Source organism: Zalophus californianus, chromosome 10, assembly GCF_009762305.2.
Source record: "Zalophus californianus isolate mZalCal1 chromosome 10, mZalCal1.pri.v2, whole genome shotgun sequence".
Classification (NCBI taxonomy): Eukaryota; Metazoa; Chordata; class Mammalia; order Carnivora; family Otariidae; genus Zalophus; species Zalophus californianus.
The window spans coordinates 29,428,928-29,452,787 of NC_045604.1; the positions used below are offsets into that span (position 1 = coordinate 29,428,928).

General features: G+C 36.5%; 1 protein-coding gene and 1 long non-coding RNA gene across 7 annotated transcripts in view; one reads left to right on the plus strand and one right to left on the minus strand.

The window, feature by feature from the left end:
- Positions 1-1,469: 1,469 nt before the first annotated feature.
- Positions 1,470-23,860, minus strand: part of CAMSAP2 (calmodulin regulated spectrin associated protein family member 2) — a 107,246-nt gene continuing 84,855 nt past the window's right edge. For 3 of the 6 annotated variants that reach the window (XM_027610256.2, XM_027610259.1, XM_027610257.1), the window contains 11 exons: positions 19,508-19,601; positions 17,808-17,901; positions 14,781-14,860; positions 14,424-14,493; positions 11,817-14,019; positions 9,569-9,705; positions 8,888-9,108; positions 7,801-7,873; positions 6,882-6,997; positions 5,026-5,144; positions 4,091-4,396 (listed from right to left, as the gene is read on the minus strand). In XM_027610256.2, coding sequence (XP_027466057.1) covers positions 4,091-4,396; positions 5,026-5,144; positions 6,882-6,997; positions 7,801-7,873; positions 8,888-9,108; positions 9,569-9,705; positions 11,817-14,019; positions 14,424-14,493; positions 14,781-14,860; positions 17,808-17,901; positions 19,508-19,601 — 3,513 coding nt within the window. Of the gene's footprint in view, positions 4,397-5,025; positions 5,145-6,881; positions 6,998-7,800; positions 7,901-8,887; positions 9,109-9,568; positions 9,706-11,816; positions 14,020-14,423; positions 14,494-14,780; positions 14,861-17,807; positions 17,902-19,507; positions 19,602-23,860 lie in introns of all 6 variants that reach the window. The other 3 variants (XM_027610258.2, XM_027610255.1, XM_027610254.2) reach the window with 2 other exon arrangements.
- On the plus strand, positions 6,896-20,628 carry LOC113931960. The gene is made up of 4 exons (XR_003522928.1): positions 6,896-7,004; positions 17,763-17,895; positions 19,495-19,636; positions 20,592-20,628. It is a non-coding gene; the product is annotated as an uncharacterized LOC113931960 (long non-coding RNA).

Consider the following 23,860-nt stretch of genomic DNA (forward strand, 5'->3'; position numbering starts at 1 on the left):
AGAAGGCCCAGATGCCAAACGCAGATGACTGAAACCAGATTCTAGACAGCCTTATGTGACGAGCGGCTGGAACGTACCGACCCAGGCACACACCACCCTCCCAAAAATGGTACAGAATTGTTTCTTTTAAAAGCAAAACTGCCATTAAGGAGACATGGATCTCATAATTTCTTAAAGACTTTATTTATTTATTTGAGAGAGTGAGCCTGTGAGCAGGGAGAGGGGCAGAGGGACAAGCAGACTCCATGCTGAGCGCAGAGCCTGTCACCAGGCTTGTCTCAGGATCCTGAGCTCAGGATCTGAACCGAGACCAAAGAGTCCGATGCTTAACTGATTGAGCCACCCGGGTGCCCCAGATAAGATCTATACAGATAAGCATCGATACACTTCTGAGGGATAGGAGAACTTCACACTCATTTTATAGATGTGTTTTTCCAATGCCTGATTCCTAGGTCAGAGTATTACAACTACATTTCTCTTGCTGGATATTATTTCTCCATGTGCACAGGTTACAAAATAAAAATGTTCCATTCACTGTAGAACATTTCCCTCTGCCTAGTTTTTTTTTTTTTTTTTTTTAAGATTTTAGTTATTTATTTGTCAGAGAGACAGAGCACAAGCGGGGGGAGTGGCAGGAAGAGGGAGAAGCAGGCTCACCGCTGAGCAGGGAGCCTGATGTGGGGCTCCATCCCAGGAGACCTCTGAGCCAAAGGCTGACGCTTAACTGACTGAGCCATGCAGGCATCCCTCCCTCTGCCTAGTTAAGAACTATCAAGCAGCCAGATCAGGGAACATACTCTCAAATTATGAGTGGGCTCTAGGGTACCATAGTTTGTGTAGACTTCTCTAATGCTGCATGAGTCTTACAGTTAAATATTTTTATTTCTGAAAATTACAGCATTACAGAATACTGTGGAAGTACAGCTGTTTTTGAAGCTGGGGTACACTATCAGAGGATCGAAAGGTAGAGAAGCACACTTGTATTTAGCAATGGCAGAATTTCTTCAGGTATATAATTGTGTATGAAGATTTTGTTGTTGTTATTGTTATCTTTTTTTTAACTGCTCTGGACTGAAAATATCCGCAAAATCAAAGTGAAACTTAGAGTAAATCAAGAACTGTTTTGGCTACTATAGATCAGTGAGTTCATTAGCCATTCAATTTCAAAGGTATAAAGTGTCGATTCTGGCACATTTTAATCCTTCACCAAAAGAAAGCAACTTCACATGACAGAAAGATGTATCATGAGCACAAACATTTATACACCACTATGTAGATGGTCTGAGCTAAGCATAGAAAGTTAGACTTTTTAACATTGCCTTAAATCAATATTCAATGTCCAATATTATCAAAAGTTGCCAAATTGTTAAATTTAAACATAGGTTAAGAGGTAGGAAAACTGTATGATGAGTTCACCCAAGTTCAAATATTAGGGAAAAAAACACTTTATTCAAGAAACAGAAAAGGAGTCATTTGGTGCCATGCTTTTATTCAAATGAAAGGGGAAAAACTACACTGTACCAGGAAATAGCAAATATGACAGTATTTTACAGCACAGCATCTTAAAAAAACCTGTAAGCAATGCTCTAGAGTGGACAGGTAAGCACACCATACACTGTACATTGCCCAACAGTGTCCATGAAACCATAATTAAAAAGCTGAACTTGGCTTTAAACAGCCAAATAAAAACTGGAACAGTCATTCTAAAACAAAATTGAAAAGTCAAGAGGAATTGAAAGCTTTCCAAAGCTGTGTCAAATAGAATTTGACAGGCTACACTGGAAACCATGACAAGTGTTTGGCAAACTTAAACTGAATCATCATCATCATAATTTGACCTCTAACGATGAAAGCACCAGTGTGTTTCAATAAGGTTGATGGGAATCTCCAGACTTTATGAAATGCCATAATTTTCATTTGTGTAATTTTTAAAACATAATTTTTTTAAAAAGCTGCACCATAATAAAAAAATCTGCAGACTTAAAGAAATATATCCATATTCCTTCTGTATTAATAAAGTAAAATATTATTCTGGGAGCAATGAACTTCTGTGGCAATGTTCACGTTCTACCTTTAGACATTATGGACATTCATTGTTGGACACACACAAATTTAAGAAGAAAGAGTGGTCCTACTTAGCTTTATATAGTTCCTCCATTGTCTTGCAGCCAATTTAAAAAAATTTAATGGCCAAGTAATATCACAAAGAAGATTGATTTGATAAGGGTAATTTGATTGAAAAGAACAAATTTAGTAATGTAAAGTGCTTATTAATTCTCCCTTTGACTATTATTTACCGTATTTCGATTAGATTTACTATTTTTTTAAACTAGGCTTAATCTAAACATGTATCTGGCAGTCACTTCCTTCTGTGATAGAATCTGTTGTCTGAAAGGTAAAATGTGCAAGTCCCCATTCTTAATATTCATATATTATATACACAATATGTATACACTTAAAATATAAGAGTTACATATCCTGGTCTCTTACATGCAAACAGTAGATCACAAATAGTTTTGAGCTACACATATATCTTGCACAGGTATTGGAAAAAAAAATCTGAAATTTTTTTACAGTTTTAACAAATATACATAAATATAAGAACATAAATTACAGTAAAATATTGACAGCATTTGAGAAAATGTTGATAACCCAGATGCACTGATGCCTAAAGGCCTTATAATAATAGAAAAGTACAGTTCAGAGACATCTCATTCCTATTCTCTTTTAAAATAAGTAAATACATCATATGAGATATTATTTCTCTAAACAACTCAATTAGAGAAATGTATATATTTTAGTCTCTACTTCCCACAAAAGAAAACCAACCCTGCATCTCATTTATGATACAATACTGTCTCTCCCCTCTACGTGTACAGTTGTCACAACACTGAAACATAACAGGGTCACATAATCATTCAAGTCTTTTCCTGAGAATGAAGTTTTTCCCCAACTAACCCTCTGATATACATTGTTAAAGGAACAAAGATCATGTAGAGAAGATTTCAAGTGTGTACTTTAAGCTGTTCCACTTGAAAAGGATAAAAAAAGAAAAACTCAATATAAGTAAAATAATGTGAAGCTATTTTAAAATTAAAATGTAGCCCTTTGTACATGTTTAAAAATTCTAAATATAATTTTTGTATCAGTTATAAATATAATGTAAGGACCTCTTGAGAACTTGTGGCAGGAAGTCTTACATCTTCAGATTGAAAGACTACTCTCAAAGTGTCCTTCACTTCTGCCAGCTTATAAAGTGACTTACTTTAAAAGAGATAGAAATCCTTTTTTGTTAAAAGAACAATCTAAATTATTCTGAGTTGGCCAGAAGTGGTGTAAAAACAGCACTGATTTAATCAGCAACTTCTTATAACATATTCTTGGTTAAGCTCATGTGGTTTAAAGCGAACCTACTAGCAGCTCTTTACAATACCTCCTCTTATTTAATAGAGAAATGTTAATACTTGAGTGAATAATAAATACAGAATTGTAAATACTTAGAATAATCCTTGCAAATGCTCTAACACCATTAAAACATGAGGGTTATTGTAAAACTAAACACTAGTGTTTGTCTTAGCATCATAAGAAAGGTGCGAGTTACCTCTGAAGGCGCATTTCCTATGCTCATGATCTCCACATGAAACAAAATACAAAGGTATCTTAGATTAAACCCCCAGGAGAGAAAAACAGAAAAATAAACCATCTGAAGACAAGAACGTACATTAAAAAGTTAAAAAAAAAACAAAACACATAATTTGTAATCTTAGCCATGTTTCAACCATAAGTCCAACTAGTGTCCATGAGAATTCAGTGCTTCAATGTGTCTACTATCAAGCAGGTGAACCCGATGACACAAACCTCCATTTGTGAATCAGAACATTTCCTTCATCACTTGGACTTAACCACCTATGTGAGAATCTTCTGCACTCCAAAATACTGTGGCTTACATTCCAGTTGTTCATGACAACAGAGCTTAATGTTCAGTTTCAATTAATAAAAGTTTTGTTGGCAATTAGAAAGATTTTCTATAGGCAGGAAAGATGAAGTGCAAATTTACCACGAATGTTCTGAAGCAAGTATTTCCCAACTCCTATGCTTTAGTGGGTAGAAGTTTTTTGGGTGTTACTGGTCTCTTGGTCTGCCATAAATGACTATGAATGGTAATCGCATCAACACTGGCAGATAAAGTTTTAGCAGGTATGTGGCTAAATTGTTTCCTGTCAGAATTATATTTGTAAAGTCCCTCAATCATTTTTTTAGTGATAGATTTAGGGCCTATCCCAGTCAGTTTATTAATTTCTTCAGTTTCTGGGCAGTAAGTATACAAAGACCTGAATTGGCAGCCTGAATCCCGGAACAAGATTAAAAAGTTGTTGGCATCTGACTTCTCCATTTCCTTCAGAATAAAAAACAAAACAAAACAATAAAAACTCTTAAACATTTCACTGTATAAAATTTATATAACTGTTTTACACCTATCTTGGTCAAATATTATGACATTTAAAATATAAATTCTGAAGAACTAAAAATGTATATTATAAAAGCAAAGTACACTTTAATTAACAATGTATGTGAACACTTCACTTCTGAGGTTCTGTTGGCTCTGTGTGGATATTATTATCGTGCAGGAAGATATGAAATATCTGCTAAATCTTGATCTTAGTCAAACAACCATTAACAAACCAGGCACTGATTATCAACTTTGCAATAGAGCTTCCTTTTAAAAAAGGAAAATTACGTTACTTACATTTATAAAACATGAACAAGTAGCTCTGGGCAAGAAAAGAACTTATAATTTTATATTATTATCTAAGTCTCTCCTAGTCTTAATTAAGTCCGCAGTCTTCTAAAATCCTGTTTGAAAGTGAACTAACTCAATCTAAAGTTAAACATAGCTACAGATCTTTTATACACTGTTGAAATCCTAGGAGGGGATGAAGGGTATTTTCTCTCGAACTGGTAGCAGAGAAGACTCCTATAACTTTAGAATACTGCCAAATTTAATTTTCATGCAAACATACTTACCTCCAGTATTTTTTTCTTCTGACCTTCATTTACTTTTCCAGCCAAACAGCAATGAGCTAAAGCATTTTGTATTATGTGCTTATTGGATTTTGCACTGGGTTCTTTGTAGAGCTTTGGTCCTGTGATAACAATTTAGCAGCAAAATAAAAATACCATTCCTAAGTCAGAAATACTACTATGTTTAAATGATATAATTGTTCCTATATTGAGGAAACACTAACAAAAAATCAAAATCTGTGCCTAAAGGCCTCTGAGTGGCTGTACTCCAATTGGAACATTGTTTTATCCACACAGGGAGACATCTTAAGGACCTTGCCAAGGCTGCTCTGAGACAGTAGTGCTAAAATCAAACAGGTCGTAATTGCCACACTGCTTCACCTTCTTTCTCAAGTCTGCTAAGGTTACCAGTGAACTTAAAGCAGAATGGGCCCAGGAGTAATTATAGCTTTTAAAAAGACAAGAAAAGCTTCATCTTTTTCTTCATCCACATACCTGAGTTTTTTAAGCATTTGTTTTCTTTAACCAATTCTACTCCTTGGTCTGCAAAGCAACGGAAGTACCTTCTGCCATTTTCCCGGAAGATTCCTACTAGGAAGGATAGTAGAGTACAGACTCCCTATTTCATACTGACTCACCTCTGTCCCGGAAGGCAAGGACTGTCCTTACCCTTCATAGTGAGCCGAGAAACCAGCCCTGATTGGCAGCATTTATGTCTTTCTGTGATATAAATCACTCCTACCATGGCTACTATCAAGCTACCAATGGTTCTGCAGCTGGCGTAATTCCTGAAAGTTTAACAGTTTCAAGAGCCCTATGGTAGGAGCTAGTCCAGCATACCACTGCCACTGTGTAGCTCTAGGTTTGAAACAGTGCCTGGCAAATATGCTTAAGTGAACTTACATAGAGAAGCAGAGGGAAAAACAAGGAAATACCATCCAATTCCTGGCATTAAACGCTGTCCCACCGGCTACAGGAGGAGTGAAGTGCACATGGGAGGTCAGCAAGTTCTAACCTCCTTAGGCCTTCATGGGGCTTCCATTTCCAGTGGGTCACATGCGGACAGAGGCAGTCTCCACTGCCCCATGCTCTCCCCCCTGCATGTTCTCCTATGCCTTTCCACTTTAGATCCCAATGGCTGCTCATGTTTCTTCTCATTTTCTCTCCTGCTTCATTTCTTTACAGGTGTCTTACATTTTGTTCTTCAATCTGCTTTTGTTTCAGTAATGCCTACCCAAATAAAGGCTGGAAGAGGATCAGACGTGAGGCTGGATGCCTTCCCGGATCCAATGCATTCTTATCTTTTAGAGCCCCTTCATACTTTGTTGTTGTTGTTTTTAGTAGGCTCTATGCCCAACATGGGGGTCAAACGCACAACCCCTAGATCAAGAGACAGAGCCTGCTAGGTGCCCCCACCCCAGCTTAATACATTTTAAAGATGCACAACTCTAGATACCTGAAATCCCAATGTTAGAGAGGGCTTTGTGGATTCTAGCCTTTTCTCAGTACTTAGGACCTATGTATTGCTGATAGAACCTCTCTAAAACTTCTTTAGACCCAAACCACAACACAGATATGATCAGCATCTTAAAAAAAGAAGTAGAGGGATGAGGTGTAAGTGGTACGGCTAATTTTGTTTAGAAACTGATCTCAATTCATCTGGGACAAGTCACTGCCTCCCTAAGTACAACCGCATCACAGAAACTGACCTTCCTGAAAGGTACCATCTGCACTCAGTGTTCTTGATCAGACCCCCCATGTCTAGACCAAGAGAAGAGCCCATGAAACTTTCATTAGGATAGCCTGTATTTGTTCTCATGACTGTATTAAAATGTCTCCCTAAAAATACAGACCCTGACCTGTGTATTCTGTTCCAGAAGCCACTGAAGAAGTTGTTGATGCATTTTCCCAGTCCTTCTCCCCGTTTCGACTGCCGCAACGACTTGGAGACAAGAAGCCTTCTACAGACTCGGATCTAAATGGTAAATAAAACATTTTTTATGTCTCAAACAGAAGAATATTTGGGGGTCAGAAGGGGTATATGTGAAAGTACCAACCAAAATCAACCTAGAAGCTTAAAAATCAAAAGATGGTGTAGCTGCCTTATTCCAGCTCTACATCCAAGTGCCTGGATACAACAGGCACTCCGTATGTACCTGCTCACTGAGAGGATCAATGTTTTCCCACATGAAAACTGGCAATTACCGCAACAGGATGGTGATACAAAGATCACAACTCAGAACTCATGCCTGTCACTACATTCTAGGTTTGAAACAGTGACTGGCAAATATGCTTGTTAAGTAAACTTACATAGGGAAGTACACACATTCTCTTTCTATATGGGTATTAGAGTATCACGTAATGAAATAGAACTTCAGTTTCTAATCTACATCCAAGAGAGACAGTACAAAAGGGATTTGTCCCAAGTTAGGCAGCCTACTTTGGAATTATTCTGCCAGAGGCGGGGGGAGTAGGGAGGCTGGCACTTATATAGATGATGTGCTATTTCTGCACACTATGATTTTACCACAACCATGTCAGCAATTACTGTTAACATTTTATAGTTTATAAAAAGTATCTTATCAATGTCAGTAATCATAAAAGATAAAAAACAGTCAAATATGAATACCCTCTTTATACGTAAATTTATTTTAACAGAAACACAAACAGTCCCAGTCAGCAAAACTATAAAAATTTATGTTATTCATTCATTATAAAATACAACATAATTGCTGGAAACATTCTTTTCTGTGAAAAATGTTCACATTATGGATTTACCTTGGTGTCCTCTTGCCTGAATGCACACTCTCGTTATCACCTGTGTTCAGTGATGCCAAAGAAAGGCTAGAGACTGAAAAAACACGATAAAGTCGTGATCCTGAATAAAAACAAAATTAGAAATTTAAAAGAAGCAACTAGAAAAGAGTCTGTTCATTAGATAACACCAGCATATGAAAACTGAGCTTCTGTAGTTTCTTTTCTTTTTTTTTACTTTTACTCTAAACACATAATATGCTTGCATGCATATATGCACAATTTATTTAGAATTAGCAGTGTACCTACTTTTAAGAAATAATGATAAAACTAATTGCTGTTAGGATTTATTCCAAAAGGAAAGTGGTAATATGAGACACTGATATTGTAACTGTACGAAAAAAGTTAAGAAAAGAAATTAACAAAAAGAATAAAATATATTTAGGAATATTTAATTCCTATGTGGGAAATTAATTTACTAATTTTAGCCAGTACTAGGTATCAAAAAATTCTGTTGGCTAGAAATAAACAGTCAATGTTATATTATTTTTCCTCAGTTTTAAAGTAACTATGGGAATTCTCTATAAAGTTTTCCATGGGGTTTAGTTTTAATAAAATATATATTTTTTTAAAAAGTGAGTATGTGTGCTAAATTTTAGGATACATTCTCTCAACTCCAAAAATTATAGATTTGGACGCTTGACCATTTCTGTCTTAAAGGAGGGACTCATGAACTCTTGCTTTTATATTCCTTATTATACCAATGGGTTTCTTATGTATTTCCATGCATACAGTGTTTATCCTTAAATGGACAAGTATGGAAACAGTATTAACAATTCAGAGAGATTATATCTGAGGGCAGAGTTCCCTGATAGGTTAGTATTTATACCGGATGCTTTAGCACTCACACGGGCTCTATTGAATATATGCATGCACACATAACACACTTAAGTCATAAAAAAACTACATTTGCTCATTTTGGTTTTCCAAATTAGCATGCATCATCTCAATTGTGTATCCAATTTAGCATACCAAAGCACAGTCAAGTTAGTATGATAAACCAGGCTGGTGTTTTTTTTATGAACAGACTCTTCATAATAAGCTGTGTTACCTGGAGGACCTTTTATTGGTGTTTTGGGAGACTCGATATGATCTCTGTGAATAGATTTTGGGCGCTGTTTCTTTTGTTTTGCTATTTGAGGACGGGGTTTAATTACTGTATCCATGTCTTCCATTAGTTTCAGTTGTTTTCGCCTCATATACTCCTGTCTGATAAATTCTCTGCGCGCTTTCTCATCTTCCTTCTTCTGACGCTCTTCCTCAGTTTTACGCCTAAGAAACCAAATGGTTGAATTTCTTATTCTGCACACTAAAGAGGGAGTATGGCTTTGATGCGAGAAGGGAGAATTATTACATTTCAGCACCTTGGGAAAAAATGGTTTGTTTAAAATACACTTGAGATAATTTAGATCACTAAAATATACATAAACATACCATTAGTAAATGACTGCTTTTAAAAAATATGTGTGTAAAAACCAGTGAAGTTATTTTAAATTAATGTTTCTGGAGAATGTTACTTTGAAATGCCTCAAACTTAGGATAAAAATGTACAAGCGACCAATACTTTGGGAAAATAAATTAACTTATAAAGAGCACCAGAAATCAGCATTAATTCAGTTGTCTCCATACGCTGCAAACGTCTGAACAAGCTGTTAAGTATCCCTGAGAAAGCACAGCCCGGCTGCATACCCTCAGCACTCAGATCCAGGGCCCGCACGGCCCTAGCCTTTACCTCGTTTCCTCTTTCTTATGCTCCATCTCTGCTTCCAGCTGCTGTTTCCGAAGCTGAGTCTCCTTCTCCCTCCGCAGTCGTTTCTCCAGCAAAGCTGCCCGTTTCATTGCCATATCATTTTCTGCTTTTTGGTCATCCTAAGCATGGATTTCATTGAAAAACGTGTAATGTTGTGTGCACCAGTATTCTCATTTTCAACTGTGGTCACATTTATAACTGAAAATTCAAACTATCTAGTCATCCTTATTCCAATCCCACCATATGTGGACATGTTCCAGAAATTATGAAGGAAGAAGTGAATCAGGGGCGCCTGGGTGGCTCAGTCGGTTAAGTGTCTGCCTTCAGCTCAGGTCACTCAGTGGGGAGTCTGACCCTCCCCCCTACCCTTGTGTGCTCTCTCTCTCAAATCTTTTTTTAAAAAGTGAATTAAAGTGGTAACAGTTCTATCAACTACCAAAGGACACTTAAACTTACTTAATAACATGTTTATAAAACCTAGGAAGTTTGCAAAGAACCATAACAAGAAAAAAAAAGGGGCAGAGGTGTTTTTTTTGGACCCTAATAAATAACTTAAAAGCAGGGAGTTTTCCCTCAATTTTAAAAATTGCATTCAAACTAGGGCACCTGGCTGGCTCAATCGGAAGAGCACACGACTCTTGATCTTAGCGTCATGAGTTTGAGCCCCATGTTAGGTGTGGAGATTACTTAAAAATAAAATCTTTTTAAAAATTCCATTAAAAATTGTATTTAAAATACATGCTCAATAAAGAAAACTCAAGTAAAAGTACCCAAAAATTAGCTATATGGTTATATCACATAAATGAAACCACTGCCGCATGACAGAATGGACATGAAGGTACAGATGTGCTGCCTGTTTCACCCTGAAGGATCCTCTCCCTTCCGTGTTCCTTTCTCTGCAAGGAACAGAGGTAGCCAGGGTCTCTAAAATTAGTAAACTGTTATCTATTTATGTCTACAGTAGCATTCTATTAAAAATTAGTCATTTTACATGGTTAAGAGACTAAACATGACTCACATTCAAATTTCTAAACTTTAAAAGGGGCTAAATGGCAATCACCCTGAGATCAACTTTAAAATAAGTTACAAATTTCCAATATTAAATGACCAAAAGTAAAAATAGTGATTGTAATTCCTTCAATATTCTTGGGTTCTTATTCCAGTAGGACTGCTGTTTCAATTTAAAATCTTAAATTATAAACTGATGCTGTTGAGGGTTGTTTTTTTCCTCTGTATTCCAAATTGTGGAGCTAGACAGGATCAGAGTTGATCTTTAGTTCCTTAATTAAAAAAACAAGAGTAACACATCCACATGTTTCTGATTATTAAAAAAATATTCTTTCCTATAGGTAATTTGGAAAATACAAGAAAACAAAGATGAAGAAAATGGGTAATTAGGAGAAAAACTTAAAAACACTAAGCTCTTGTTTTTCTAATACCTATGATAAATTTTAAGATCTTGACCATCAAAAGGTGATACTGTTCAATATTTGTGTTGGCTGGCTACAGTATGTTGTATACAATATCAATATTGAGATTAGGAGTCATATGCTAGACCTTTGTCCAATGCTTTTAAAGGAGCTATTTCTGTTCAAACTATATACATTATTTTTAAATGTTTCACCTTGCAAGGTTATGTCTGGTCAATTTTTTAAAAAGATTTTTAAGATTTTTATTTTTATTTATTTGTCAGAGAGCGAGCACAAGCAGGGGGAGTGGCAGGCAGAGGGAGAAGGAGGCTCCCTGCGATGCAGGACTCGATCCCAGGACCCTGGAATCATGACCTGAGCCAAAGGCAGACACTTAACCAACTGAGCTACCCAGGCATCCCTTAAAAATTTTTTTAAGAAACAAAACTTTTAAAAGGAAAGAAAATTAAAAAAAAACTAAAATATACTTACATGCAATGCCAAATTATGTGCTTTTTACAAACTGACAACTCTTGGAAGAGATCCAAATAGCTTAACATTTTTTTAAAAGGCTTTTATAAAAGCAAGCAAGAGAGGCAGAGCAAAAACAGCATATCTAAACATGTACCATGACCTTGGTGAAAAGAAGACTGTTCAGTGTGCTTGGATGTTACTACAGTCCACCAAGGGGAGCCCCAAAATGTATTTCAGGGTTAGTGGCAGGCTTGTAACAAAAGGGACTACTATTAAGAGGTAAGCACATCAACTAAAACCAAACCCATCTAATGATGATGCCCAAAACGATGAAGATTAGTTATTACCTTAAAAAAGAATCCACAGCATACTTTCTGGTCATCATCAAATTGTTCTTTATCACTTTCTCCATCGTATTTTTCAACAGATACATCAGCCTTTTCAGGAGGTTTCAGATCTGAGAGGGAAACTTCAATCAGATTAACATTTTTAGGAGCAGCAGGTGGGAAAACAGGTTTAGGAGGAGGCTCTGCAGGCTGGTTCAGCTGGTCTTCATTTGGTGTCAGTCGGACGGTCTCTGTGATAGGCTGGGACAGGACTTCAGAAACTGTTGACTCAAGAGGCCTGATCTCCTTTTCTTCCGGGTTACATACATGCTGTCCCGCGGGCCCTTTGGATTCCAGTTCTTCCTTTTTAACTTCTTCCTTAGGTTTGGATTCCTTTAACTGAGGCTCTCCGTCATCCCCAAAACATACAAATGACCTAGTCTGAATAGGAACTTGACTCGGTGAAAACCTCCGTAACCGAGGAAGACTATCCACAGACCTAGGGGGCGTCAGCGTTCGATTCAAAGGCGTTATTTTTAATTCATTTGGCCTAGGAGTCCTTTGATTTTTAACAGAAAAAGATGTGCTCTTCCTGTTGGAAGACTGTGGGGATGGATGGGTAGGACGGGGGGCATCTGACGAGAAGGGTGCACTGGCTGACGACAGGCCTGCCTGCCTGGAAGGTTTAAAATCTCGGATCTGTTTTTGTGGAGAGGGCTGAGGAGGTGAAATCACCCAGGACTGCTGCTCCCTCATCTGCATTAACATCTCCTGCTGAAGTGACAAGCGCTGCATTTCTTGTTGTAGAAAATGGAGAGATGAATTTAACTTTTCAATGGACTTTGTATATTCTAAGATCTCTCCCTCATTTAAAGTCTCCTCCGAGGGGCTTGCCAGGTTCCACTGCTTCTCTGGATCAATGGGTGTGGTTGGAGACTTCAGCCATTTGGCTTGAGGATTCTCCATGCTTTCCTTCAGATCCGCCAAAGACTTACTCCTCTGTCCATTAGCCTTTTGTGAATCCTTTTCTTTTGCTCGATCGGTATACACTTTCTCATCTTCTGCACCGGCTGCTTCCTCTCGAAGAGGGGAAATGCCATCCCCTCTCTTTTTCACCACAGTAAGAAATGCCGTCCTTCCCATCTTCTGCCTCTGCTTGGTGAAAGCAGCCTCCATCTTCTTCTTCTGGGCTTCTATAGCGCGCCTCTTTTCTTCCAGTTTCATCCTAAGATGCACCATTTCAGAGGCCAACAGCTGGGTAGTGTCCCGGCCTTGTGGAAGGCCTGCTTCTTCTGGAATTTGTCCCCAAGCAACCACGTGCGGAATGTTAAGTTCAGAGCCTTCTGGCGTAGTTTTCTGAGAACTGCTCCCGCTACTTTTCCCATCAGTATGATTCAGTTTCCTGAATTTCTGTTCAGCAAAGCTGGTCATTTTAACTCCGGAACTAGAAGAAGCACTGCTACCTGGTTGAGACTTGGTACTTACAGTACTTGGACAAGGACTCAAAGCTTCTCTGGGGTTGCTAGTTCGAATATCATAATCCTGAAGAAATTTAGATGCGTCGTCCATGTCAGAGTCTAAGCTTACAGTATAATCTCTCAAAGAAGAATCTTCATCCATGGTTTCCGGGATATCTTCTGAAGGAACATGAATTCCAGTGTCTACTTCAGTATTGTCAGTTATGGGACTCAAGGCACCTTTTGTATCAGTTATGTTATCAGGACTAGACTGATTTAGCTTGATGTTTGAATTTAGGATACTCATTTCCTGGTTATGAAGAAAGAAGCCATTAGCAATGTGGTCTGGCTGAGATGTATGGGGAGATTTTTCAGTATCATGAATTATCTGTAATGCTTCTTCAATGCTTGGTGTCTCAATCTGATTGCCAAACTCATCTAGGAGTACTCTATTTTGTAAAGCTCCATTTGGAAGCTTATAATGAATATTCTCATTGGAATTTAGTTCATTTGTATTAAGGGGCGTGTAAGATTTGAGGCCACTGTGAGAGTCTATATTAAGTTCTTCTTCAATGCTTTCTGCTTCCTCTTCTCCATTTACTGGCTTAAAGGACAAGTTTTTCCTAATATTTTTAGATACACGATTATTGTTCAGAGTAAGTCCTTCATTACTAATAGAACGAGTGATTCCTCGGTTTGGAGTGGATCTGTGTACAGTATTTTCTTTATCAAAAGAAATATCAAACGAAACTCCATGCACTGATGATCTAAAAAACATTTAAAGAAAAAAATTCTTAAACACACCCAGAAAAGAAATGATTTGATACCCTTTAACAATTATTTAAAATTATACTTCCTTTCTTTTCCCATTTCTCATAATCCTATTGTGCTCAAGGTAAATGTAGGGCTACTGGGCTACCTTTAACATTTAGCCCCTTTGAACTCTCAGTCATCTGCCTACATTGCCCTTTTCAAAGTGAGGTACTAATTGCAAGTTGGCTATCAACAAAATAGAGAAAGAGAAAGAGAGAGAATTAGCATTTCTTTCTCTTTTTTAATTACTGAAGCATAGTTGACCATGTTATATTAGTTGCAGGTGTACAATATAGCGATTCAATAAACAGCATTTATTGATAATGTGAATATACTAAAAATAATTCCCTTTGTTTACCTTTTCTCTTTGGGCCATGTCCCTATGAAACCATCAACATAGGACATAGATGAAGACCTTCTAATTCCTCCTTCAAATGCGAAAAAGAAAAAGTCATTGAAAGTATGTAAAAAATTTTAACTTACAGCTTAACAGATTTCAAATATTTCAGGATTCATTAAGAGCACTAAAAAGTAAGTAGGTGGGATATACAGAGAAATAGAGATCATTTTATTAGGAAAAGCAAGCACAGAGAAACAAATCAACCTTTTAGTGTATATATAACACTTTTCCAAAAGAAAAAAAAGACTAGATATTTTTATTTACATTTATTCTCAATCATTTCCCAGTTAACCTAGGTTTTTTCAAAAATACTACCTGAAGCTGAAGAATGAGCTTGGGAGCAAGAATGTCTAGAAGGCAAATGATGAGAGTGTGTAAAGGCAGCTCCTTCCCCACTGCAATGTAAAATAAATTAAAAGTGTTTTAATATGTTTTAGTTCTTTAATATAAACTTTACACAGAATGGCTGAAATTAGAAACAACATTATCACCTCTGACTCTGCATCCTAAATTAAAAAAAAAGGAAACATTGTTTAAACCAAACATGGCTGTGAGTATATGAATCTCTATGTATTTTATATCTTTTAGTCAAAGAGCCTGAAATATTTTCATACACATCTCAACGGCCTTGTGAGATAAGATATAGCCTATTATTTTCATTTTACAAATAGAAGAACAAATGAGTAAGTTAAATGAAAATCATCAGTTGGAAATATTTAAGTCTCTAGAAACTACAGGTATAATAAACACTTGTAAAAGATCCTGACAGCCTCCCTGCTCACGGACCTGTGTCTGTACATCTCTAACAGTTACATCAATTAATATTAATATATAGAGCTGCACCTTGAAGACCTCAATGCCCACAAAGATAGGAAGCTTTCCTATTTCTTAATTCGACCCCATCTGAATTAATTCAGGGGATGAGGTAGTCTATTTCTCAAATTATCATGACATTTGGCCCAAATTTAATTTTTCTCCAAGTTTAAAGTCTTTTGTAGCCTACCTTATAGTCAAGTGTAGAAGTTACACGTCCCAACCCCCAATCAATTGAGAATAACCCAACCCCCAATCAATTGAGAATAAATTGGGGAACAGAATGTATGTAGTGACTTCTGTAGTCCCCCTTCAAATGACATTATCTTTTGGCTATTGTAAACTGAGAACATGAACAAGTCAACCAAAAAAGGCAAATGAAACAACAATATTTTGCTCTTACTATTTAATGAAAGCTTAATCAGTGAGCTTTTCTAAAGGCAACAATACCTGGAGAACTTGCATAACCTTGTCTCCAAAGCAAATGCTTATCTGCTTCCGTGTGCCTTTTGCCCCTAAACTGCACATCATATTTTCTCTCAGAGGACTATCAGGAAATACTCACCTGCCCCCTATCATGTTTGTTTCTGTTATCCCTCCCTCTAAAATCACTGCCCCTGTTTCTACTCTCCCTTACATCTGACAGGAGGCTAATCCTGAAGATACACAAGTTCATAATTAAAATATATTCACTCTCTTCTTCTCCAGATAATGGCTAAAGTGTTTTAAATTCCTATGAATTGCCTCACTTTCATATCTGCATAGAAAATTTTGATCTGGTGTAACTGCTGAGCAGGTTAGTAGTCAAGTGTGTGGATTAGCTGCTACAAACGTTTTTTGCTTTGCCTGTCTTCTCCCTTTGTTTTCCCCTCACAACTTCATTAGGGGCACTCACATTTGTACATGTGCCTGCATTATTCTCAGGAAGAGTGGAAACTTTTGTCTCCTTCCTGAAAAGTTCTACAATGGGAGAACTCCTGTGGACCACGTGGGGGCTTACAGAAATGAGAGGATTAGTAGGATCCTAGAATGACAGCTACACAGTGTCCCTTCAAGGAAAAGAATTTAGACATCCATCTGCTAGGAAAAATGAGTAAGGGCAGCCACGCCACTGAGATATCTGAGAAACAGAAAAGAGAGGAGTCTTCCAGAGGGCCTTAAGACATTTTGCATTGTCAGAAATGTGAAGACGGTCCAACTAAGGTTCCTAAAAATAATAATTTTGGGATAATCTAGCCTCAAAGCAGAAAGTTTCAGAGATTTTAAAGATTTAATAGTACAAGAGTCATAACTAGAATGCTGAATGTTTTCTAAATTTTCAAGGAAGGAAATGTCACTATATAATCAACCCAGGAAAACACCAAGAAAATTAATGTGTAGAAAAAAGTTTCGTGTAGGAAAAAATATAGAGAAGCTCCTAGATCAGCAATATCCTAACTTAACCTCTTTTTGTAAAATCTCAGGCATAGTTACAGAATAGAAAACTTAGTGAACATAGTAAGACAATCCATAGTAGTAAATCAGAGGGTAGGGAAGGAAAATGCTTTCTTAATCTGTAGGAAGGACTTTAGAGACATCAGCCAGTCCAGAGGTAAGAAGCCCTACAGAGGCAATAAGAGTACCGAAAGGGTTCTGTCTAGGTTCCAGTTTTACACCCATTAGCACCCACTCGAGAGAGAAAACTTCTTAAATGTGTGAAGTGGGTGACAGCTCAGTACAAGTTCATATTTTTATGTTAAGCCAAGAATTCACAAAGAAAGTACTTTCAATTGCTTGTTCATCATTTTTAAAATGTAGTTTTAATGGATCTGCTTGGATTTCTGAAACACTGCAAAATACAGCAATTTTAAACTTAAAAAGATAAATTAGGAGTCCAAAGTCAATAAAATTTTAGGTTCTAATAAATACACATAAAAAACTACTTATAGGATCTGCTGAAAAACATTTTAAACAAACTCATGTGTCTATCATATGTTTGGGTCAGAAGTCAGGATTATCCTGATAGTAAATTTTTACTTTGCTCTCCATTCAGTTCCTGATATGAAGAACTAAAGCATCACACATAAAGATTCAGTATTACAATAAACATTCTATTGTGATCTTTGTTTAGCTATAGGAACCGGCAAACAAAACAGCAAGGGAAACTACCCCGAAGATTAAAAAAATAAAAAAATTTAAAAACCCAAATACAAATTTAAAATTCCCCCCACCCCAAGGCTTATCATTTAAGCAGTTCTCAATGATAAACAAGTTTTACAGCAAAAATTTGGTTTTAAGTTGGTTATTTGAACCTCAGAATGTATTCTCCCACTTTTGAGTGTGATTCCTTAAAGCCTATTTATGAAACATTCTTTTCTGTGTAAATTCAATTACATTTAAGTTAAAACAAGCTGTAATACATGCTGTAAGCTAGTTAAAACTTACTTAGTTCAAAGTCCAACTGAAATTTTAAAAACTAATGAAATTTTATTTTGATTTCATTAGCAAATGGAATGGAAACAGTGAAAATGAAGTCATTCTGGACTCTACCTTGAAGTGAAGTCAGAACTACACGAACTGTCCAAGATGTTTGTTTTGGCTGCATTCAAGACAGGAATTGAAGGCATATCGTTCACAGGTTCAGCTACAGTAAAAGATAAAAGCCTCAAAATTATGTATTTAGCATGTTTCCATTAATAACTTCCATTTTCCTATTGTAGCATATTGAAAAATTTCTTCTTAAATAATTTTCAAAGGTAAAATTTAAAACTCTTCGAGTTCTGGCTTAAAAAAATTGATTAAGGCTAGCTGGGGGGAAGGAAGTGGGGGGAGGCCTAACATAAAAAATAAATACAGATATTTAAAAATAAATCTGAGTGTCTAATTTTGCTAAAGCTTTCACAGAACTTCAGTTACATATGGTAATTTCTTTATGAAATAGTTGATATTCTGGTAGTCAATTAAGAGAGACAGAATTTCACTGGTCAATAATTAAACCCCCCGTAGAGTTCATATTTTTGTAAATAACTCTGGGGAAGACTCCATTTACGTTTTGCCTTTGAGACCTAATGTAATAGCTGTTGAATATTTTGAATAGTGGGCTTCACAGATAAAAATCACAGAACACGGTGTAAGTGAAAATTCTATATTAATTATAAAAAGTTGTACAGATATTGTTTATGATAATTACTGAAGACACCTGACTTTATTACATGGCCTTAAGAAAGGATCTTAACTTCTTTGTAGGTATTCTTTGATACATAATGGTTCAATAATCAGAATCTGCCCTAAGCAGCTTAGAGATGGAACAGATGAAATACTCTTTATTGCATAGTTCACAGAATTTTGCCTGAGATGCAGTGGGCATGCTGGAAGCAAGCTCATTCTACTCACTACGGTGACATGCCTTTCTCTTGACTACATATTTTTCCCTCCTTCCTGATCTTTTTGTTTTCTTTAATTTTTTTGAGAGGGAGGAGATAGAGGAGAAATAAGGGTAATGGTGAGAAAAATATCAAAATTTGGAGCCAAGGAAAGCAGCTAAGTAGTTGGGATGCACAATAATCGTGTTGTTTCGCAGGACAGCCATTGGCAGCAGAAAGAACTGGTCCCGTAGTTATGGTGGAAGAAAAGTTCTTTAGTGGAACTAAACTTATAATTTAAAATCCTTTTTCCCCAAGAGGAATAAACCTCTGGTTTCATAATGGAAGCCAAAGGAAAATTTGTTTTAGAGAGAATGCAGGAAGATTTTTTGTTCTTTATTTCTAGGGATCTTTACAGTGACCCCTTTATTTTTTAGTTTTCTTATATGCAATCAATAGATCATGATATATAATAATCATAAAACATACCAGACTTAAAAATATGTATATAAACCTTTTTATGGTTTAATGGTCAATTCAAATTGTAGGTTAAAGCCAAGACATCATTTAAGTGGATTCTGGGTGGCAATATTAAAAACTCAGCATCTAATGGAATAAAAGCTAGAGATGGGGGTAAAAGATGCAAAGAGAGGAAAGTAGGCCAAGAGTTGAAGCTAAAAATTCCACAACATAAGGCTTCAAATTCAGAGCTGTTCTCTCCTACATCATCTGTCTCACAGAGAATTTAGTAGCTTTAAATATTAAAATATTCAGAATTTATCAAGGCTAATAGCTGTTTTATAACAATAATAGGATTCCCTCGAACAGAATAACCAGGGGAGGTTGGATAAACTCTCCATTTTGTTTGTTTCCAGGAACACCTACTACCTCCTTGCGGACGAATGACACGAGGCTGCACAAACGAGGGCTTCACAACTTCAAACCACCAGAAGAGCTCTGCCATGAACACCAAGTAATTACTCTACATAAGAGAGTTAAGAAAAGGAGAAAAATCAGGTAAGATTTGACCAGAAAGTAATGATAAATACAATTTTATTCTGTTTTACCTATTAAAATAGGTTTAAATCTCATTCCTTCATTGGAGTATATCTAATCTAGGCTATTAAATCTGGGATAGAAAATTAATGCTTATAGGGAAAATTTATAACAGCTATTCAAAACCTCTTTGCTGCTTTTCTCTATATTTCCAGAAATATAAACTGAACAGTAGTCCAGTTTATGTGGCAGGCATGGGTACCTCTAACCGTAGAACTCTGAGATAACATATAAGGCACTCTTCATCCAAAGTCAATACAATATAAACAACTTAAACAGCCTCTGACACTCTGAAGAGTGGCTATCATTAAAAAAAAAAAAAAAAAAACTCTTTCCAGATCCCTAGAAATTTCTCCAAAACTTAATCAGGTATCCATGTGCTTGATGATGCTAAACTCAACTGTAATCCAGGCACTAAATAACAAAAAGACTCTACATTGTTATGGCTAATTAATAATTTTGAAACGTACATACAGAAACATTATACAATTTAATATATCAATCTAACTTTGAAAAGTTATTAGTAAGTTAACAATGTCCTTTGCCTTTTGATTTATATTTGAAAATGTGAATAATTTTTAAAATATCTTAAAATTATAAGAAAAGACTGAGGGTCCTCAAAAGCACATTTCTAAAACAAGCTTATATTTTAGGATCATACATCATAAAAGCTATAAACATGAAGAATTACTTTAATTGTAGGCATCTGGTAAGTTTAAAAATTAACACTATACAAAATCTGCTTTATAATTATTTAAAATACTATGCCTTTAAATTTGGCATCTAATAAAATTATCAAATTAATATTTAATGAGGTTTTATTTCATATTAAATTTTAGTTTTGAAAATTATCATTGGAAATATGGGTGTTTTCCAATACCATGCCTTCCTGTTTTGTTGTTGTTGTTGTTTTAAGATTTATTTATTTTAGAGAGTGAGCCATGAGTGGAGAAGGGCAGAGGGAAAGAATCTCAAGCAGACTCCCTGCTGAGCGAGGAGCTGCCCAGGGGGCTCAATCTCACAACCCTGAGATCATGACTCAGCCAAAATCAAGAGCTGGACGCTAAAACGACTGAGCGACCCAGGTGCCCCACTCCTACCTGTTAATTATGAATAATCCTCAAAGCTCTATATACTCTCATTTAGAGTTCATCTACTGTTTTCTCATATTTAAGCTGGTAACTTTCAAATATTCATCTTTTACCTGATAGTTCAAGAAGGCTATTGTTATGTAGAAGAGAGACGAATCAAGGGTAATTCAGGTTTTTGTCTTCAGCAACTGATGGTACCATTTAATGAAATGGGAAAGATTGGGATAAATAGGTAGTGGAAGGAATCCTGAGTTAATAGCTTTGAGATATTCATTAGACATTTAAGTGGACTTGTCAGTAGGTGTTTGTAGGAGTCTGGAATGTTATAGAAGATAAGGCGTAATGGTGAACAGAATTTGGTAGGTTTCCTACTTTCAGCATTTGCTTTTAACTATAAATTCCCAGAATATTCGAACACTTATAGACAATACTATTTTAAGCAGTTGTTATAATTTGTGATTTTTTTTTAGAAAGGAAATGAGAATGCTCACAATCCCAAAGGCTGTGTGTTGGATTCCATCCCAACTTACCATCAGAAACTTTACATTCTTAATTATTTCTTTCTCCTATATATGCTTCCCTTCAACTGAATTCTTCCTACTTAGCTTTTAAACATGCTCAAATCTCCCAAATATAAAACAAAACCAAACCACTCAGTAAGTTTCTCCTCACTCCCACCCTCTTACCGCTTCATAAACTTCTCTAAGGTAGGCCCATGTTAACAATCTCCTTTCAGCCTTCTGGCTCCCTCATCCACTCCAGTCTGGCATCCAGGCACATCCTTCCTCCAAAACAGCACTTGCTCAAGTCACCCATGACTTACATTTGTTGCTAAATCAAACAGATTTTTCAGTCTTCATCTTATTTGACCTCTCAGCAGCATTTGATACTCCTGATGTCTCCCCTCATTGAAAACCGCCATCCATGCTCATCAGCTACCAAATGACTCCCAAATGTATTAACTGTACTTACATAGAGCAGTGGCCAAGAGAGAGTTTTCTCTTGGATATCTCAAAGGCACCTCAAATGTCTGGAATTGAACTAGTGATCTTCCCCACAAATCTGACTTTATTCCAGTTTTACCTCACTGAATGGCATCACGATCCCAGTGTGCAACCATCAAGGATGCCTCCTACTTTCTCCCTCCCCCTATCCAGTTCATCACCAAAGCCTGCAAATTTTGCATCCTAAATATTTCTGGAATCCACTCACTTCTCTTCATCTTCATCATAATTACTGATTCAAACTGTTTCCATTTCTTGTTTAGAACACAACAGCTTTTTATTTGACTATTAGGCCAAACAAAATTGTCAAAATGTAGCACCCCTCCCCCCACTTCCACTGCTTTTGGGAAACGGACTATGGGCTACAAGAGGGTAGAGGGTACATGATTGGGTTCCTTTTTAATTTTAATTTCTCCAGTTTCATTTAATACCACATTCTCCAGAGTTCCTCATTTTACCCATCAGACTATTAAGTTAGAAGGACAAAGCTCATGGTCATCATTTTATCTTCAGATTTTTTTTAAAAGATTTTATTTATTTATTTGTCAGAGAGAGAGAGATAATGAGCACACAAGCAGGGGGAGCAGGAAGAGGGAGAAGCAAGCTCCCCGTTGAGCAGGGAGCCCGATGCGGAACTCGAACCCAGGACCCTGGGATCATGACCTGAGCTGAAGGCAGACGCTTAACCAACTGAGCCACCCAAGCATCCCCTGTATCTTCAGTTTTGTTGTTGTTGTTTTTTTAAGATTTTATTTATTTATTTGACAGCGAGAGAGGGAACACAAGCAGGGGGAGTAGGAGAGGGAGAATCAGACTCCCACCGAGCAGGGAGCCAGAGATGCAGGGCTCGATCCCAGGACTCCGGGATCATGACCTGAGCCGAAAGCAGACGCTTAATGACTGGGCCACCCAGGCGCCCCTATCTTCAGTTTTTAAAACAGTGCCTAGTACATAATAGATGACCAATACATACTTATTGAATGAGTGTATAAATGAATGAATAAATGTGTAACAAAAAAGATCAGTTGGCAAAATTCCAAACTGTTGACAAGGCAGGGAATATCTCTGGTAATAAGATCATCATGATTTATAATTTTTCTTTATACTTATCTCCAGAGGATATTTTCTAAAGCCAAAGTATAAAACTATATTTAAAGTATTGGTCCTAGGTTCCACTCTACTAGTATAGTTAACTGAAAGCTGTCTATATCTTTTGGAAAAATACTAACACTCAACTAAATATTTTAAGGACATATCACTAAACATGAGAGAACTGCAAATCTAAAACCACAATGCAATATTACTTCACAACTGTTAGAATGGTTATCATCAAAAAGATAAGAGTAACAGGTGTTGGCGAGGATGTGGAGAAAAGAGGACCCTTGTACACTGCTGGTGGGAATATAAACTGGTACAGCCACTACGGAAAACAGTATGGCAATTCCTCAAAAAAATTAAAAATAGAACTACCATATGGATCCAGCAATTCCACTTTTTGAAAACAGGATTGAAGAGAAATCTGCATTCCTGTGTTCACTGCAGCATTATTCACAATAGCCAAGATACATATGGAAACAGCCCAAACGTCTGTCAACAGATTAATGGATAGAGATGTGGTGCATATATACAGTGGAATATTATTCAGCCATGAGAAAAAAGGAAATCCTGCCATTTGCAACAACACTGATGGACCATGAGGGCATTATGCTAAGTAAAATAAGTCAGACAAAGACTGACTATAAATTCTGTAGGATTACACTTATATGTGAAATCTAAAAAAAACTGAACTCATAGAAACAGAATAGAGTGGTATTTACCAGGGACTGAGGAAACGGGGAGATTTTGATCAAGGGGTAAAAACTTCCAGTTATAAGTGAATAACTGGGAATCTAATGATTATGGTTAACGAGATACTGTATTGTATACTCAGAAGTTGCTGAAAGAGATCACCACAAAAAGGAAATGGTAAATATGTGATATGACAGAGGTGTCAGCTAATCCTTGGTAATCACTTTGCATGCTTTAAACTTATACAACGTTGTATGTCAATTATATCCAATAAAGCTGGGAAAAAATACTTTGGTAAGATA